This window comes from Schistocerca gregaria, chromosome 1 (assembly GCF_023897955.1).
Source record: "Schistocerca gregaria isolate iqSchGreg1 chromosome 1, iqSchGreg1.2, whole genome shotgun sequence".
In the NCBI taxonomy this organism is placed as follows: Eukaryota; Metazoa; Arthropoda; class Insecta; order Orthoptera; family Acrididae; genus Schistocerca; species Schistocerca gregaria.
The window spans coordinates 591,832,451-591,851,701 of NC_064920.1; the positions used below are offsets into that span (position 1 = coordinate 591,832,451).

The 19,251-nt window shown below is 37.6% G+C and overlaps 2 protein-coding genes across 3 annotated transcripts in view; both read right to left on the minus strand.

Moving 5' to 3' along the window:
• Nucleotides 1-19,251, minus strand: part of LOC126357744 (ATP-binding cassette sub-family C member Sur) — a 546,341-nt gene that overhangs the window by 267,076 nt on the left and 260,014 nt on the right. The window lies entirely within an intron of this gene.
• LOC126357770 (EH domain-containing protein 3-like) lies at nt 14,485-18,651 on the minus strand. Its single transcript, XM_050007485.1, has one exon. The coding sequence runs from the start codon at nt 18,512-18,514 to the stop codon at nt 16,901-16,903; it is 1,614 nt and encodes a 537-aa protein (XP_049863442.1). The 5' UTR covers nt 18,515-18,651; the 3' UTR covers nt 14,485-16,900.

Sequence of the window (19,251 nt, forward strand, 5' to 3'; positions counted from 1 at the left end):
CCTCTGCAAACTCTTCAAAATTTCGTGCAATGATTTACTACATCTAATGCTGCACAATAACTGCATGGAACATCGAAACAAAATTAAGTCATTTATGGGGGGGGGGGGGAAGGTTGCAGTCAAGAAGATGTATAAAAACCAAATAGTTTTTGTGAAATCGAATGATAGTGTGTTAAAGCAGTCGAAACACCATGTGTCTGCACAGGCAAGCAGTGCAGTGATGACAAGATCGCGCACAGTGCGGAATGCGGAGAGCACTTCTCTGTAGCAGCGAAAGGGTTAATGCGGCCGTGGTGGCTTTACTTCATAAACTGCGCGCTTCCCCCTAAACATAAGTCTGCGAACTATACTATGGCGCTGCTTCTCTTGGCGCGTGCAACTGGCAACGCAGCAATCTCTCGCGTCTGGGCTGGCATGTGCGAACCGCCAAGATAAAAGAATTGAACTATAGTGTTCCATTTACAGTGAACCTGGCATCAATGAGGCATTATATTTTTAAATTTCCTTCTATGCTGAATAGATGCTGCTTACTCCACAATGAGCTTTCATGTAAGGCATCCAGGCTTTGATAAGAGTAAAATCTGAACTTCCTCCCAATCGTGAACTAAATGGATTGAAATGACAGCTCATCACATGTCCACAATAAGTAAAAAAAATATACAAGACTCCTCTCTGTGCTCTAGCAGCTGTTTGTAGATGATATTGCAATTTCCATGAACATGTAAGAACAAATAACATAGCCCACCTGGCCAGTCAGCTGCATGACAGTATCTTTGTAACTATTTTGATGTGAGGAAATACACTGCCTGAAAAAAAATGCAACAGCCTCAAGGACAAGTGAGGTGACGGATAGTTGATCACTGTAGGAGGCCAGTATTATTGCACGCAAACAGTCATGAAGGTGCTGAACGGCAATCTGTGATAGATTGTTCTAATTATCTCATGGCTTTTGTTGCAATTCAGCAATAGTTCTTGCAGGCTCTGGAGAACGAGTAAGTTCCTGCTTCAATATGTCTCATACACGTTCAATTGGTGAGAGATTTCATGACCTCTCTTGCCAGAGCAGCTGTTGTACACTACAAAGAGCATGTTGTGTTGCTGCAGCCATATATGGACATGCACTGTCCTGCTGAAAAAGCACATTACCTTCACGTCAAACAAATAGCAGTAGCATGTGAATAACAGCCTGTGCAATGTAGTAAGCACTGGTTACTTTACTCTGAAAGAATGCTAGATGTGACCACAAGTTGTAACTAATGGAACCCCCCCCCCCCAATGATGAAACCTGGCATGGGATCTGTACGTAGCAGGCAAATGCACTCTACAATAGGCAGGTCACAGGTCCATGCCATATACATGTATTTCCATTACTCATGATGTAAATAAAATAGAAAGAAACTTCCACGTGGGAAAAATATATTAAAAACAAAGATTCCAAGACTTACCGAGCGGGAAAGCGCCGGCACACAGGCACATGAACAAAACACACAAACACACACACACAGAATTACTAGCTTTCGCAACCGATGGTTGCTTCTTCTCCTTCCTGAAGAAGCAACCATCGGTTGCGAAAGCTAGTAATTCTGTGTGTGTGTGTTTTGTTCATGTGCCTGTCTGCCGGCGCTTTCCCACTTGGTAAGTCTTGGAATCTTTGTTTTTAATATATTTCCATTACTCACATACAGAAACGTGAAGGAGTCGACTGGTGAGTAGAAAGATGTTCTTTTGTCGTCAGTGATAAGAGTAGGTTCTCCAACCCCCAGCACTGAAGACAAAAGAGCACCATTCCACTCTCCAGTAGACTCTTTCACAATACCAGAATAGCCATGAGTGGCAGAGTCAAAGCATCTGTGGTAGCCTGACCAGATTCACAGATGTTTGTAGTCCTGCTGCAAGTAGAGGGTTCCCAGTAATGGCTCATGACACATCAATTGCAACACGTTCTCAGATTTCATCACTGGATGACTCTCAGTCGGCCAGCACTGCCCACAGAATGTGTCGATCTTGATGCGCATCTGTATTACACCGTCATCCAGAACCTGGTTTACAGGTGTGAAAATGTTCCACAGACCACCGTTAACAGCAATGACACACCACCCATACACAGTGCCCAACATGTGCAGCAATTTGTCGGTACATTCATCCAGCTTCCTGTGTCTGAACCTGTTCAACAAGAGCATATACCATCATTGTACCCTAAATGTTGCAAATATTTTTACTGCCTGCAGAGTCAAAACGGAGAGTGGACAGACAGGCCACCTGAGTGCCCTCTGATCACTGATGACTGTGACAAATGAATTAGTTTGCTACAACCCATGAGTAAACACACATTACCCTGTTGCCACTGAACACCGTCATTAGTGGCATTGCATTTTTTTCCAGTGGTGCATATTGATAACACTAGCCTTTTCTAATTCAAGGAATAGATAACAGTGTACATGTTTCTGACATACTTTTTATACTGTAATGTGATACACTATACAATTACAAATTATTTATTTTTTATTATAATATTGATAATTACACTGAGTTTAGACTAAAAATTACATCTGTTGTATGATGAAATTTCTGGAAGAAAGTCCAATGGATAGTGGACAGTGCAGCTGAAGAATGGAAGCACAATATTTTCTGTTTAGAAGTCTATGAGGCAGTCTTGTTCAAATGTTGAGTTGTAATGTCTGACAATGTATTCTAATTAAAATAATATGAACTGTACATGGATTGAAAGTTATGTGAATACTGTCAGTACCATCTGTAAAAACATCTAAGCAATGTTATCTGTATGTCATGTTTGTAATACTTAATGAGATACTAACTGAAATAATTTGCCTTAAATAATTTGATTTTCTTTCCAACCCACATTCCTTAACAAGAAACTATGCAAATTTTGCTGGTTCTGGTTAAATTTCAGGAAAATGTTTTGTCCAATACCACATGCCTACTTTTTTTTTTTTTTTTTTTAACGCTGTTTTTACTTTGATAGCTGATCTTTATAGATTTTTATTAGCTGAATCCAAATCCAGCCTTAGTTTTTTTTGTATCACCCATAGTTTTTGAGCAATGCTTTTTATTATATAGTACACAGTAAATGAGGAAATTAATAAAATGCTTTGTTACAACATAAGTATTGTTTGTATTTACAGTAAGCTATTTAAAACAATGACATGTGTTAATAGAGGTTTCACTTGTCAGCTGGAATTGGTTTGTATTTTCTTTCTCTTTTTTCTTTGAAGCTTCTTGTGTAGTTTTTTCTATGATGAGTTGCTTGATGAACTTCTCGGTGAAGTGACCAACACTTGTCCCTCATCATGTTGCTGTTCCAGCAGCCTTGCTAGTTTTTTTCCATCACTTTAATGTCCTGGTGAAAACGCTCTCCTTGCTCCACACTAACATCTCACATATTGTCCAGGAAGTAATCAAGGTGACTGTTCAAAAAGTGAACTTTCAGGCTCATCAAACATTCTCAAGTTTTAAACTTCTTTAACATGTAGCTATAATAGAAACATATTCTGGGTCTTGTTCATGTCCTAAGAACTTTGTAACAACTTGCTTGAATGATGCCAATGCTTCTTTCTCATTTAAGATCATTGTGGCTTCAAAGTTAACATCAAACATAAATTTTCTAATGTCCGGTCCGACAAAGATGCCTTCTTTTAGTTTAGCTTCTGAAAGGTATGGATACTTCCAGAGAATTCTTCAAATGGATATTAATCTGCCATCTACCTTTCCCACAACCTGATTTATTTAGTCACAACACTTTTAAGTGTTTCCTTAGTATGATGACTGCTGTGAGGCCATCAGAGCCACAGCAAAGCCTCACACCTGGCAACGTACCCCACCAATGACCAAGGCACAGCCTCACAACTAACACTGTGTGCCTGGTGGTGAAACATCATCACTGTGCATGTGGCAGTCGACATGTCAAAGCCTCAGCCTTATGTCATGTGCCCTCCAGTGGCCATAGCAAAGCCTCACACCTAATGTCATGTGCCTGGTGGGGAAACATCCATCATTATGCATGCGGCAGTCAACATGTGAAACACATATCCAGGCATTCAATGTTCGTTAGTAACATACATTGAATGTCCTGACACCAAGGCTTTCCTTCATTAGTCACATCACTGGTAAAATCTCATGATAATTGAAAATGCGATCTACTTGGCTAGACAATGTCCAGCTGAATGGATGAGGTGTAACGGATTTTTCATTTGTATTTATTTACCATTTGATTTGTTTCCTGGTGAACACTTTACCTTGTACAGATCAGGAATCCTCTTCCAAAATATATCTTAAATGCTATTAGACATGTTTTAATGCAGTGTTGCAGGCAAACTGAAATTTTATGGACTTCTTTCGATGTATGGAAGTGTTGGTATGGCCTCTATTATCAAGGCAGCTGAATTCTGATGCAGTCTTGTATATATTAGTTACGAAAAACTTATAAAGAATTTAAGATATTTTATGCAGGTCAATTGGGCACAGTACAGTTTTGGCTGTGAGAATTATTTCACGAGTTCGGTGCCTTTGCACCTTCACAGTCAAATGTCCAAAATAAAGTGGAAACGACTGTAACAAATTAAGTGTAAATATCTGATGTATTAAAGATAATGCTTTTATTACTGACTGTTGATGATTTTCAAATGCTGGAACTATAATACTGAAATTATATTTTACAGTATTGACAAATTGGTGTTCGAGCCAAGAGTCACTTTGTGGGATGTCTCTTAGGAGAACTCAATTTTCAGTTGATCACTACTGCTGCTGCAAATACATGCACAACCCATACTAACACAAACTGTGTTGACTTGGTTCATATGTCTAGTGATAAGTATTACTAAGCTCTATTAACAGGTTTTCTACATGTTTCAGCACATTGAACTTCAAGATACTTACGTAAATGTGTTTTGTTCCTTGATGTGTATTTCTCTTTCACAATAACATAATCTCCTATAGACAAATGCTCAGTAACACTATCAGCAAAACACTGTTTACCACCGACACTGTCACTATCAACTATGATGAAAGTACTGTGTCCCGCTCTTTTATACCTATGTGGACAGCTGATGCCATTTGCAGGACCAGTTGCGCAATTGTTGGAACCAGTCAGGTATGTCACAGCTGACTGTCTGCTAATATAGTGGAATCAGCAGACAAGCAATACCAGATTCTGCTGATGAGTCACAAACACGGACCACCTGCAGGTCTGATACATTCTGGTTGGTTGTAACAGTCGTTGCTGTCACCTAGTGACCATCAGCATAAAGGAAAACCTTGTTAATAGAGCTTGGTAATACTCATCACTAGACATATGAACCATGTCAACACAGAGTTTGGGATCTGCACCATGTTGCATTAAAGGAAGGCAACCAAGCAGTTCCAAGGTGGACTGCTAGACTTGTTATGATAGCTTTGAACAAACTATAAGTATTATGGAGACGCTTTGGTAACTCAAATGGGAGTCAGCAAAATTCTTTTTGAGGAGCACTCTTGAGAAAATTTAGGGAACTAGCATTTGAGGCTGACTGCAAAACGATTCCACTGCCATCAACATACAATTTACATTAAGAGCTGTGAAATTAAGATTAGCGATATTGAGGCTTGTACGAAGGCATCCAGAAATCATTTTTCCCTCGCTCTATTTGAGAGTGACACAGTAAAGAATATGAGAAGTAGTGGCACAGGGTACACTCTGCCAAACACCATATGGTGGCTTGCACAGTATGTATGTAGATGTAGATACAGACCTTATGTTTCCGCTGAGACACGGTAATAGTACGCAGCCAGAAATTTCCTGTCTCCCTTTCCTCTTTATTCTAAAGACATCAATCACATGAATGCCTTCATTTTGCTCTTATACTGTCACACAATCTTTGGGGAGTACATTTTACTACATTCAGAAACAATCAAGGCATATTTTGTTTTCATTTTTTCCTGGAGGAAGGAGATTAATTGTCATGTTACTGGTGGAATCAATCCAACATGCAACTGATGCTCTAGTTCATACAAAAAATGTTTCATGGGCACCTCTACTGCAGATGATGAGTGAATCCTCTGTTGCTATAAATACTAAACTGATAATTTTGTGTTACACAGCACATGATATTGTAGGATTTACCAGTGTTGGGGCTAGAGTAGGTGGTAGCAGGTGGGAGCTTACGGCAGGTTTTGCAGCATAGACTATTACACGGGTAAGAACCACAAAGCCCATGCCTACTACAATAGTAAAAGTTTATATGCCAACTAGCTCTGCAGATGATGAAGAAATTGATGAAATGTATGATGAGATAAAAGAAATTATTCAGGTAGTGAAGGAGACGAAATTTTAATAGTCATGGGTAACTGGAATTCGTTGGTAGGAAAAGGGAAAGAAGGAAACATAGTAGGTGATTATGGATTGGGGCTAAGAAATGAAAGAGGAAGCCGTCTGGTAGAATTTTGCACAGAGCATAATTTAATCATAGCTAACACTTGGTTCAAGAATCATAAAAGAAGGTTGTATACATGGAAGAAGCCTGGAGATCCTAAAAGGTATCAGATAGATTATATAATGGTAAGACAGAGATTTAGGCATCAGGTTTTAAATTGTAGGACATTTCCAGGGGCAGATGTGGACTCTGACCACAATCTATTGGTTATGACCTGTAGGTTAAAACTAAAGAAACTGCAAAAAGGTGGGAATTTAAGGACATGGGATCTGGATAAGCTGAAAGAACCAGAGGTTGTACAGAGTTTCAAGGAGAGAATAAGGGAACAATTGACAGGAATGGGGGAAAGAAACACAGTAGAAGAAGAATGGGTAGCTCTGAGGGATGAAGTAGTGAAGGCAGCAGAGGATAAAGTAGGTAAAAAGACGAGGGCCGCTAGAAATCCTTGGGTAACAGAAGAAATACTGAATTTAATTGGTAAAAGGAGAAAATATAAAAATGCTGTAAATGAAGCAGGCAAAAAGGAATACAAACGTCTCAAAAATGAGATCGACAGGAAGTGAAAAATGGCTAAGCAGGGATGGCTAGCGGACAAATATAACGATGTAGAAGCTTATCTCACTAGGGGTAAGATAGATACTGCCTACAGGAAAATTGAAGAGACCTTTGGAGAGAAGAGAACCATGTGTATGAATATCAAGAGCTCAGATGGCAACCCAGTTCTAAGCAAAGAAGGGAAGTCAGAAAGGTGGAAGGAGTATATAGAAAGTTTATACAAGGGCGATGTACTTGAGGACAATATTATGGAAATGGAAGAGGATGTAGATGAGGACGAAATGGGAGATAAGATACTGCGTGAAGAGTTTGTCAGAGCACTGAAAGACCTGAGTCGAAACAAGGCGCCCGGAGTAGACAACATTCCATTAGAACTACTGACGGCCTTGGGAGAGGCAGTCATGACAAAACTCTACTAGCTGATAAACAAGATGTATGAGACAGGCAAAATACCCTCAGACTTCAAGAAGAATATAATAATTCCAATCCCAAAGAAAGCAGGTGCTGACAGGTGTGAAAATTACCGAACTATCAGTTTAATAAGCCACAGCTGCATAATACTAACGCGAATTCTTTACAGACGAATGGAAAAACTGATAGATGTGGACCTCAGGGAGGATCAGTTTGGATTCCGTAGAAATGTTGGAACACGTGAGGCAATACTGATCTTACGACTTATCTTAGAAGAAAGATTAAGAAAAGGCGAACCTAGCATTTGTAGACTTAGAGGAAGCTTTTGACAATGTTGACTGGAATACTCTTTTTCAAATTCTGAAGGTGGCAGGGGTAAAATACAGGGAGCAAAAGGAGCAATTTGTACAGAAACCAGATGGCAGTTATAAGAGTCGATGGGCGCAAACGGGCAGCAGTGGTTGGGAAGGGAGTGAGACAGGGTTGTAGCCTCTCCCCGATGTTATTCAATCTGTATATTGAGTAAGCAGTAAAGGAAACAAAAGAAAAATTTGGAGTAGGTATTAAAATTCATGGAGAAGAAGTGAAAACTTTGAGGTTCGCCAGTGACATTGTAATTCTGTCAGAGACGGCAAAGGACTTGGAAGAGCAGTTGAACGAAATGGATAGTGTCTTGAAAGGAGGATATAAGATGAACAACAACAAAAGCAAAGCGAGGTTAATGAATGTAGTCAAATTAAATCGGGTGATGCTGAGGGAATTAGATAAGGAAATGAGACACTTAAAGTAGTAAAGGAGTTTTGCTATTTAGGAAGTAAAATAACTGATGATGGTCGAAGTAGAGAGGATATAAAATGTAGACTGGCAATGGCCAGGAAAGCATTTCTGAAGAAGAGAAATTTGTTAACATCGAATATAGATTTATGTATCAGGAAGTCGTTTCTGAGAGTATTTGTTTGGAGTGTAGCCATGTATGGAAGTGAAACATGGACGATAACTAGTTTGGACAAGAAGAGAATAGAAGCTTTTGAAATGTGGTGCTACAGAAGAATGCTGAAGATAAGGTGGATAGATCACATAACTAATGAGGAGGTATTGAATAGGATTGGGGAGAAGAGAAGTTTGTGGCACAACTTGACTAGAAGAAGGGATCGGTTGGTAGGACTTGTTTTGAGGCATCAAGAGATCACAAATTTAGCATTGGAGGGCAGCGTGGAAGGTAAAAATCGTAGAGGGAGACCAAGAGATGAATAGACTAAGCAGATTCAGAAGGATGTAGGTTGCAGTAGGACTGGGAGATGAAGAAGCTTGCACAGGATAGAGTAGCATGGAGAGCTGCATCAAACCAGTCTCAGGACTGAAGACAACAACAACAACAAGAACGTTGCAACAGGCATAATGGTTTGAGAAGGATGTAACAGGGATTATGAGAGCAATGAAATGTTGCATGGTGTGTTGAGGGATATAAGGAAGAGAGTATCTCATTTCAAGTTTTGACTTGAGGAAGTCATAGCCCTGATGAAGAAAATTATTATGGCAATCAAGACACAGGAGGAACTGGATGTCAGTAGATAATTCTGAGACTTTTGGAGTAGGAACAATATTAAAAAGGAGTGTTTAATATAAGTGTTGAGGGATTCAGCAGTGGAGCAGATACATTTTCTGCAGATAACTTTTCTGCAGATAACTTTTCTGCATAGAAGGAAGATTTACATGTCGAATGGGTGACATCCACCAAGGCTTTCTCAATCCAAGCCCTGAAAAAAAAAAAAATCTTTTCTCCCTGATATCCACCTCACACGATCCACTGTAAGATTCAGTTGGCCTTCAAGTCAAACTGTTATCCCTACCCCAGTGTTCCTACCTGTACAATTATCCCACTATAAAATCCACCCAATGCACCAACCTACTACCACCTAATTCCACCCCCTTCACTACTAAACCCTACAATATCCTAATCAGAGCAATCTGTTGAAGCACACAGGTTGTTTATCTACTAAATTGTGTCCACTGCACAATGTTTTATATAGGTATGACAGTCACTAAACTGGCTAAGCATGTGAATAGGCATAGAAGAACTGTCTGCCTTAGGTACACCTGGTACCCAGTTGCTGTACAGGCTTTACACCACAACAAAAGGGACCCAAATGCTTATCACACTGCATGAGCTATTTGGATCCTGCTCCCGATACGAGTTTCCCTGAACTCCAGGGATGGGAATTTGCCCTCCAACAGATCTTTGCATCTCAACACCATCCTGGTCTTAATGTCCACCAGCACTCCCCTGTGCTCTTTTTCATTATGTATCTCATTTATTTTCTTTATTTCTTTTTCCTAAGACCTAATTGTTAACTGCACTATTCCTCTCTTTCCCCCTAACCTTTCTTTACTTCTCTCTCTGCTGCATCTCTGGACTGAAGCTTGTTTACCAGGTGCCGTCTTTGACCCACTCTCTCTGATGCCCCCCCCCCCCCTCCCCCAATCCTATTCATCTTTGCCTACCCCCATAATTAATACAGGTAATACAGGTGGATCCTTCTCATTTTGGGGTCCGAGTGTCCTGTCCTTCATTCTTAACGTTCCACGAACTACCACTCTCCTCGTATCATGTCTCTCAAAAATAAAACAAAAGTTGCCCTTAAGACTTTCCCATTTATCACTGAGCACAGAATTATCTTAAGTCACAAAATTATGATGTTAAAATCTTTACACAAAATATGCTGCACGAGTACTTTTTCGAATCACTGAAGATGCTTTTCAATAAATTTAAGAGATATTGACATGACATACTATAGATATCTTTTACAGAGTTACACATACACCTAAAAATTACCATTATAGCGCCCTTCTCGGTATTTGTGTTATGATATGACACACAAAATTCAGTAGGCACGACTGTAGGTAGGCGAAATGTTTTACTCTTAGCCACATGAACAACTTCATATGTACTAGTTAAAACTATGAGGAGTGAACACCAGTGGTAAGAATAAAAATATGAAATGCAGACTGAAATTATCTTAGTTGCATCTAAGAATTATGGAAATTCGTATGGTGTACACGCTCTCAGTCATTATGTACCAAGTACTGTCGAGCTGACTGCAATGACGAGTCACTACTGGACAAAATAATTAAGTGTAATATTTCACAAAGCATAAAAACTCCCCTCTTCCATGTATCATGGACTTTGCCACAGTGGGATGGCTTGAGCACCTCAATGAAACAGAATGTAATTTTACACAGAGACCAAGAATTGACTACACTAAGTTAGTTCATGTGGACGGAATTTGTAGTAGTTATGAAGAGTTGAAGGATAGGCCATGGTGTACAGCTGCAGGATAATAGTCTTTGGACTGAAGAACATGTTGTCGTCATAAAAAGGTACTACGGTCAGCAACTAAGGCAGATACTAAATTCTGTAATACTTAAAAATAAATTTTCTACTGTTATTTGTAGTACTGCTGCAACTATGCTCTGATTGTGGATACACCTCATAACCATATTGCTATAACTTTTCAGCTACATTGAAGAGTGTTGCCATTCTGGTGGCTGAAATAGTAATAGCATATTTCTAGTTGGCAATTTGTTTTTCAAGTAATTTTAATTTTTTCCAAGATGATTGTAACTTATTTATCTCTGCCTACGATTTTCTTATGAAATCTACTTCAGGGGAAAAAAAACCTCTCTTCTTAGTTTTAAACAATGTGATAGCAACCATGAATACGGTGCATCACCTAACTATTTTGCAAATCTGTCTCTATAGCGTCTGCTAAACCAGTTTCTTTTACTGCCTTTATTTTATAAATTTAACAATCAGTAAAATGATGCAAACTAATTTCTTACATATTATGAACAGAATTGCCATTATATATGAAACTATCACTGCACGACAGCACCAGCAGTCTCACCCCGTAATTGTTCTCTACATTCTTCGCAACCTCCTGGAAAAACAGCTGCACAAGATGCAGGTAACAACCATTTATAGCTGCTTGAACATTTTCTCACATGTGCTGATACTATTTCAGACTCAATAAAAATGTATGTGGAACCAGCCTGCCAACAGACTCCATTTCAGTTTTTCATGATGGTGATAAGTCATTACCTGCATCTCAAAGATTCAACTACCAGCCTATTTCAACATTTCTCTTCAGACATAAAATACAATTATTACCTCTAGATTAGCATTTCAAGGCAATTCAAAGCCAACAACCTTGCTGAATTCATTCTGGATGGCCTCATCACCTGTGCACATTAAAGATAATTTAAATTTGATACCTAATAAGGCATTTGTCTTTGTATCAGTTTCTTCTGGATGATTTCCAATGAAGGCTGTTACACTGCAGTATTTGAAAAGAAATTTGTCTTCTCCTGTCTGTTGCATCAAATATTTCTAGAACTACATAACTCTAAAACATTATACCACAGTTTTGATTGCATTTTATTAATGATTAAAAATTATTTTCAATGTGGAATTCAAAATTCCATTACTATGTAACTCATATTTGGAAAATTTTCTCGACACAAACTGAACTATTAATATCTTCACGAAATTGAAGGTCCACATCAGTCCATCTTATTTACGTGAGATCTTATATTCAGATTGATGCACAACTCTTATTTCATTGCTGCAGTATGATGAAATATTGTTTTAAAGTTTCATACCCAGAACTGGTTTCAATGTCAGTCTATCTTTTTTTATAAACTGGCAGTATCATATTTAGCAAAAATACTCATGTAGTACCAGCTGAAATTACACTGCATTTTAGTATATAGCAATATTACAGGATAGGGGTCCACCTGTCCATGGTAAAGTCAATTTTCAGTACAGAGGAGGTACCAAATGTAGCAAACTACACTTATATCATCCGCACACTTATATCATCCACCGACAAGTAATAGCTTTGCATGAACTGAGATCAATAAATGATGAATCAATTTAATTTTATTCATATTTTTTTGCAGCTGTGAATGTGAGGTCCTATTCAATACACAGGCAGTACACACAAAAATGTCTCCAGTCACAATCTTTTCATGTTTTATTGAATTACATGATAACAGAAACACAAATTTTACCTTACTAAACAGCAGGAAAAAAAAATGTATTACGATGGAGGGACCCGTTGGAACAAGGAAAAAATTGCGACTGAATATGTTTTCATTCATACTACCTATGTATGAATCATTAAAGCAAGTTTACCGTATCTAATATTCAATTCTGATTCAGATCTTTTCAGTTATGTGGGAGACTGCCACTAATGACAGGACCTCAGTCTGACTAGTACGGGAGATGAATACGTCCTCAGCCCAAGGAAAGCTACTGCCTAGACTTCATGATATTTTTAACAGGATCTCACTATTCTGGTGTAAGATGCACACCAGTTATGTACACTATTTTGAAAAAGAGGTAGAGAATACCCATATTTTTAACTTTCTGACCTTTGGATGATAAGAACATTTAAGACATTAGTTTCTTTATTCTGTAATCGAGAATAATTTGTTTATACTGGGCAAAAGCTCTTACATTTGCTTGGGCAACAAACTTGCTGTTAAATTAATACCAGAATGTATGTAGTTTTGCTATTATGAGCAGGTGTCTGGAAGGACAGCATGACTACAATCTAGTAAAAGTGTGCTAGCATTAAAATCAGAAAGATAGAAACTGCATGCGGCCAACAGCAAAGTATTTCTACGAGCACATTCTAATATGATTGCAGATTTTTGAAGAATCATTTACTAGGAACAGTTGAAGGTATTAGAAAATTCCCCTAAGGTATGCATGTCCTTTAAGTTTATGCAGTGAGAAATATGTTAGCAATCCTCTTCCATTTCTAGAAAAACTACAATTAATACATGCAATATTCTTGTATCATTTTATTGCACAAGGTCCTAGCTAACTGTCAGAGGTAAACATTTTATAGAATGATATTACTCCTACCCATGAGAAGTGGTCTTTATGTGAACAAGTTAATAGTAAATAAATAAATAGCTCTGAAAAGAATAACACATTAATCAAATTGAAACTTGTTATCGCATTTTTTAAAATGGTGTCCCAAACTAAATAATATCAAGAGCATTATGCATCACATACAATGACAAAGTTACTGGTTATCAAATGTCAGTTACCACGTAAGATGTATAACACTGTCTTAGAACAATTGACAGCTGAACAACAAAAGATCAGAGAACAGCCTATTCTGGTACTGTCAACTTTGAAGTTACATTAATGTACATGCTTCTTAGTGAAAGTAAACACACATTTACAATGAACAAAAGACGGAACTGGTAATTCTGGACACACCACATCTGTACTTGTCTGCACTGACAAAAGGTTTAGTTATGACTGGGGGGTCTCAATCCAACATTTTAAAATCTGTAATGTCCAATGACAAACAGCTGTGTACCTTGAAGTAGTGCAATTGCATTTACCTTTAACTAACATATCAGTTACTGTGCACTCACTATTTTGTTGTGCAGCCCCACCAAATTGTAGAAAAAGCACCAAAAATTGCTTACATACGTCTTTCAAATTTTTATGTTATTGGATTAAGGCAGCTATTATGAAGATGTTCTTCAAATCCTTGCCTCTATATTCAGTATATCAGCAGTGTCCACTACTCTCCAAGATCCATGTATTCTTGCCATTATAAAACATATTAGAAAATTCCCAAACACGCTGACAACTGGTTTTCTGAGAATACTAAATAAAACAACATGTAATATTTTGCAGATTTACTGGATACATTATTTGCAGAGCAAAGTCATGTGAAAATAATTTCTGCTCCAAGAACTGAGATACGAAACCCCACCAATTCTGAAGAAATTTCTGTTTTCAGTTACCACAGTAACGACAGTATTTACAGAAACAATCTGTACATGAATACCACATTGCTCCAATAAATTTACAAGTTGTTACATATAGCTCTCCAGAATTCTATTAAAATGAAGCTTCTTTAATTGAGCACGTTCATTTGTTAATATCAACTAATACACTTCTCTCCATGTATAAACTGTAGTTTTTGTAGTACTTTGTTACAAACACTAGGATAGTATCAAAAGAAATGCTAATGAGCAAATAGGATAGCATTAAAACATAGTATTAAATAAATAAATAATTTATTGAGAATAAATTTTACAATCTTTGGCTTGATATCTCAAATAATCATACAAAATACAGGAGATTCAATATTTTGTGCTTTCGTACCACAATTACACAAAAGCTAACGTGAAGAAATCTTCAGCAATGGATGATGATGTTTGGTTTTGTTGGGTGCACAATTGGGCTGTCATCAGCACCCATCTTTAGCAATGGATTCACATACTACAATGTTCCAATCATTGTATTACATTCTTCATAATACCTATGAATCTATGAAAAACACACACACACACACACACACACACACACACACACACACACAGTGAGCACCGTAAATGTATTAGATTTTATTGACTATAATGCAAACAACATGTATTCAGAAGATGTGATCATACTTCATACATATGAAAGTATCACCAACACAAAAATGCCAGTGCAACACAAAGTTTAAAAACTGTGTTGGAAAGTACTACATCAGGCCTGATAGGCCAAATATATGATAACATTCATAGTATGGTAGGTCGAGTGATTTTCATAAGAAAGGGCAACTCTAGTATCTTTTCTATCTATTCTGTTACTGCAACAGGTCCAGATGCTACAGTTTCACAGATTGAGTTTTGGTGAAACTAATATGATAAAATGTAACTAAAAATACAATCACTACTATCAACTGCTGTCTACAACATTACTGAACTATCACATAATCAGTAGGCTTGATATTTGAAAAATGTGCTACAGATATGCAAGAAGTATGTTGGAACACCTATCTAATATGACCAAAATATTTGCTAAAACTCAATAAAGTGATATTTAAAGAGTAGGCCTATTTGCTAGCAACACAAATACAGAAGACACACTGTTAAAAAATTACTAAAAAATATCAGGTTCTGACAATCTAAAGACAATTCCAGTATGATTATTAGACAACCATCATGCCTTTATAGCAGTACCAGTACTTTATGTGACAGTACACACACACACACACACACACACACACACACACACACACACACACACACAATTATGTAGCGAGAAACCAGAACTGCTCCAAAATTCAACGTTTTTCTTTACAAAATGATGCTTCACTAAATTTTACTATAGCCCATACAACATATCAAATGTACAACAAACTCTGCAAATATTATATTCAAATGTTTATCACACTAAATTTAGCTTCACAAATGGGGCGATAATATGTTGCGATGGAAACAATATATAAAACAGATTATGAATTCCTCATCTTGACGAATTGTCTTAATATGTCTAGATTAGCAATATAATTTGCTAAGAACATTTTAAGACCGCATCACTTACATGCCAATGAATTATGCAGTAATTCATATAGTTCTTAGAAAAGAAGATTACTGAGAAATAACTGAGAAAGCATGGCAGCCTAAAACATGAGCAGAACAACACATTGGAAACTTTTACTTCTCATTCTCTTTATTCAAAAAAGCGCAGGTACTTTTTGGCTGTCCATTGCTCAGATATCAAGGATGTCACCACTTATGCCAATAGCTCATTCAAGAGTCTATACATGGACTCTTGTTTCATACTTGTAGCACACACTTAAAAAAAAAGTACCAACCTTGCAGCATTCTTTTTTAAACTTATTTATCACTGAGATTCCTGTAAATTTTGCTTTGGTAATACACTTTATTCTGAGCAGTTCTTTACGACTAAATATATCTATCAGTCAACAATATTCTTCTAAAAATATTTACAATAATGCGTAACATACCTCAAAAGGCTAATACAATAACTCGTCATGGTATAGTGACAGTAAGAGAATACACAATAATCTTCATAATTATGAATAACAAAAATATAATCTGTAGAAAACATAACAAGAGAAACATTATTTACTCAGAATTTTACCAGTACACTGGCAATCTACAAGTTATATCAAATAACGGAAATAAGCATATATATTCTTATAGGAAGGGCACTAGTGAACAGAAATTTTTACAATCTGAAATTTACTATTTAAACATAAGTTTCACTCATTCTTCACATAGACAGTACTCATTATGGCTTGTCTAATGCTTTAAGTATCACCAGATCACAGCACTCAATGATGGAGCACATACTCTTTTTACAAAACTAAGCTGTACACCTGTTTAAAAATCCTTTTTGCACCCATATTAAATCTTTCCAAATGAAATGTCCGAGTGCTGACTCAGTCTCAGACCATTGAGTTTTCATTATGGGAACTAAAGCACAATATCTGCTAGCAGAGTGTAACTTTTGTATTTTCCTTGACAAGTTTTTAGTGCCAGTCATTAAAATCTCTTTAAAACTTATGCAAAACTATAAAACAGCTTAGAACATTGTTGATGTGTACCTTTGATATTGAGAGAGTGTGTTTACGACAACCAACGCAATTAAACTGCTGTATTTACATGCTGAGACACACTCAGTTGAAGCTCCTCTTCGAAGGTGGCACTAGATGACTTGGGAGTTCTGATGGCAGATCATGACCATCCACTTTAATGGCAATTAAATGCATTGCAAGGGCAAATTCATCTGAATCTAACGCACCATCTTTATCAATGTCAGACAGTTTCCATATTTTTGAAAGAACTGAATTTGGCAGTTTGGATTTCACCATTTCAGTTTTTGCTTTTGCTCCTGTAACTTTACCATCCACAGGACTTAATGATTCAAATATTTGGTCATATTTATACCTATCTTTATTAACAATCCAGTCAGGCTCGCCTGCTCCAGCATCCACTCCTTCACCCTTTCTGTAGCCAAATGGTGTCACTGTGTCCTCCAAACCTTCCAGAGCTCCATTCTCAACAGGTTTCTCAGATATATGGTTGTGTAGCTGCTCTTCTTGAGGAATCATTGCCATCAGTCTTGATATATCTTGAGCAAGCATTTTATTTACATTATCTATCAAATTGTGTTTCAGTGACTGAAATTTACTGAAATCTTGATGAGCAAGATTTTCTTGCATCCTTTTCATGTCAGGAAAATCCCCTGGTGAAATCTGATGCTCCCTTTGTAAACGTTCATAGATCTGATTCAAATTTTTAATGAGATCTTTTTTCTTGCTGTCTTTACCAAAAACTGGGGGCATTTCCTTTTTGAGCTCACTAATAATATATGCGTGAACAATGGCTAGCCGAGCCCTTTTGATAAGATCATTAAGCTTCCTTAAGGCAGCATTTCTTGGCAGTGACTGAATGTCAAGAAATAAATCTCTTTCTTCATCTTCAAATAATCTTCTGTTCACGTCATATCTCAGTGGTTGATCCCAGAATGAGCCAATATACACTCTTGCTACTTCAGGCGTTTGTAAGACCTTTCCCAACGACCACATCAAGGCACCATAAACCCTCATTAATTGTTGATGGTCAACCATATCAGCTTTATTAAGGACTATTCTAATTTTGTCATCATGTCCACGCAAGGCTTCAATAGACCTCCTAAATTCATCTGAAATATCTAATTTATGAGCATCAAAAAGAAGAATTATGCGATCGACACGCTCTGCAAACCATTCTAAAACACCTGTGATATCATAGCCTCTATCAACATGCTGTTTCTCACCGGACAATATTCCAGGCGTGTCTACAAGTGAAATGCCTTCAAGTACAGGACTGTTTAACATGGAACACTGAAATCTGTTAAGAAACGCGTTACCAAATTTCGTCAGGGGACGAAATTGTTTCTTTGGATCAACAACAAGTGCGTTTCCAGGAATAACACCATCCGATTCTCCATGCATGACAGCTATAAATCTGTCAGTCGTTGGTTCGGGTCCAATACGTATACCCGGAAAATCACGTTCCAGGAGATATCTGATAAAAGTAGTTTTACCTGTCGAATACTGACCAACAAGCAGTATCATGGGTTTGGCATCGAAGTCCGGATCATCCAACTGAGGTGAATGAAAATCGTGGAAATGGTACTGCTGTTCCAGTGGTAATAGCTTCGTTTTATAAATTTTCTTGAGCCCTTCTGCAACAGTTTCAAACACTTCTTGTGTCTTACAATCATTCTTACTAAGCCAACTAAACATTTTCTTTTTCACGCGCGAATACGGCACGCAACACAAAATTTCACTATTCCCTGTCACTTTGACCAGCTTCCTTTCACGACTGATGTGTCAGAAACACGATAGGTTCTGGTCACAGAACTTACAACTAAACGCAAAGATTTTATGCACGACGAGCAGGCTTGCCAACACAAGCTGTTACTCGGCGCGCTATACAGATGACAGCACTAGCCAGTGCTATGGCAGTTGCCGTTAAATATGTTAAGCGTTAAAAATAAAGGTGCTAATTAATTTTCGTGATACAACTAGAACTAGGAGATTTCGGTTAATATAAATAGAACTACACTTAGTTTGGATTGCACCGAAAACAACAATGAATAAAGATGGAAATTTTTTTGCAACGCATCGAGTATTCGGCGTTTTCACGCGTGATCTTCCATAATACCCCTTATGAAAACACTGAATGCTCTATTCTGTGATACAATGGATAGTGAAAACATTACTGAAGTACAGTGGAGACCTTTGCGTTCGTCTACGGCGACTTGTCCATAAAATAAGACCACACTCACCGTATACAAGCAACCGGTGTTTTGAAGTACTTTTAGCTGCACTCGAGCTATTTATTCCAATTTTACTGGTCACTGCTATTAAATACTTGGCCAACTGCACGGAACTTACAGTGTACCTGTAGCGTCTTTCTTATTACTCTACAGATTTAGTTAACCTGTACTATGCAATGCTGCCTCCTGTAATATATTATC

Excerpts from the sequence above, each read along its gene's own strand:
- LOC126357770 (XM_050007485.1), bottom strand. The coding sequence starts at position 18,514 with ATGTTTAGTTGGCTTAGTAAGAATGATTGTAAGACACAAGAAGTGTTT.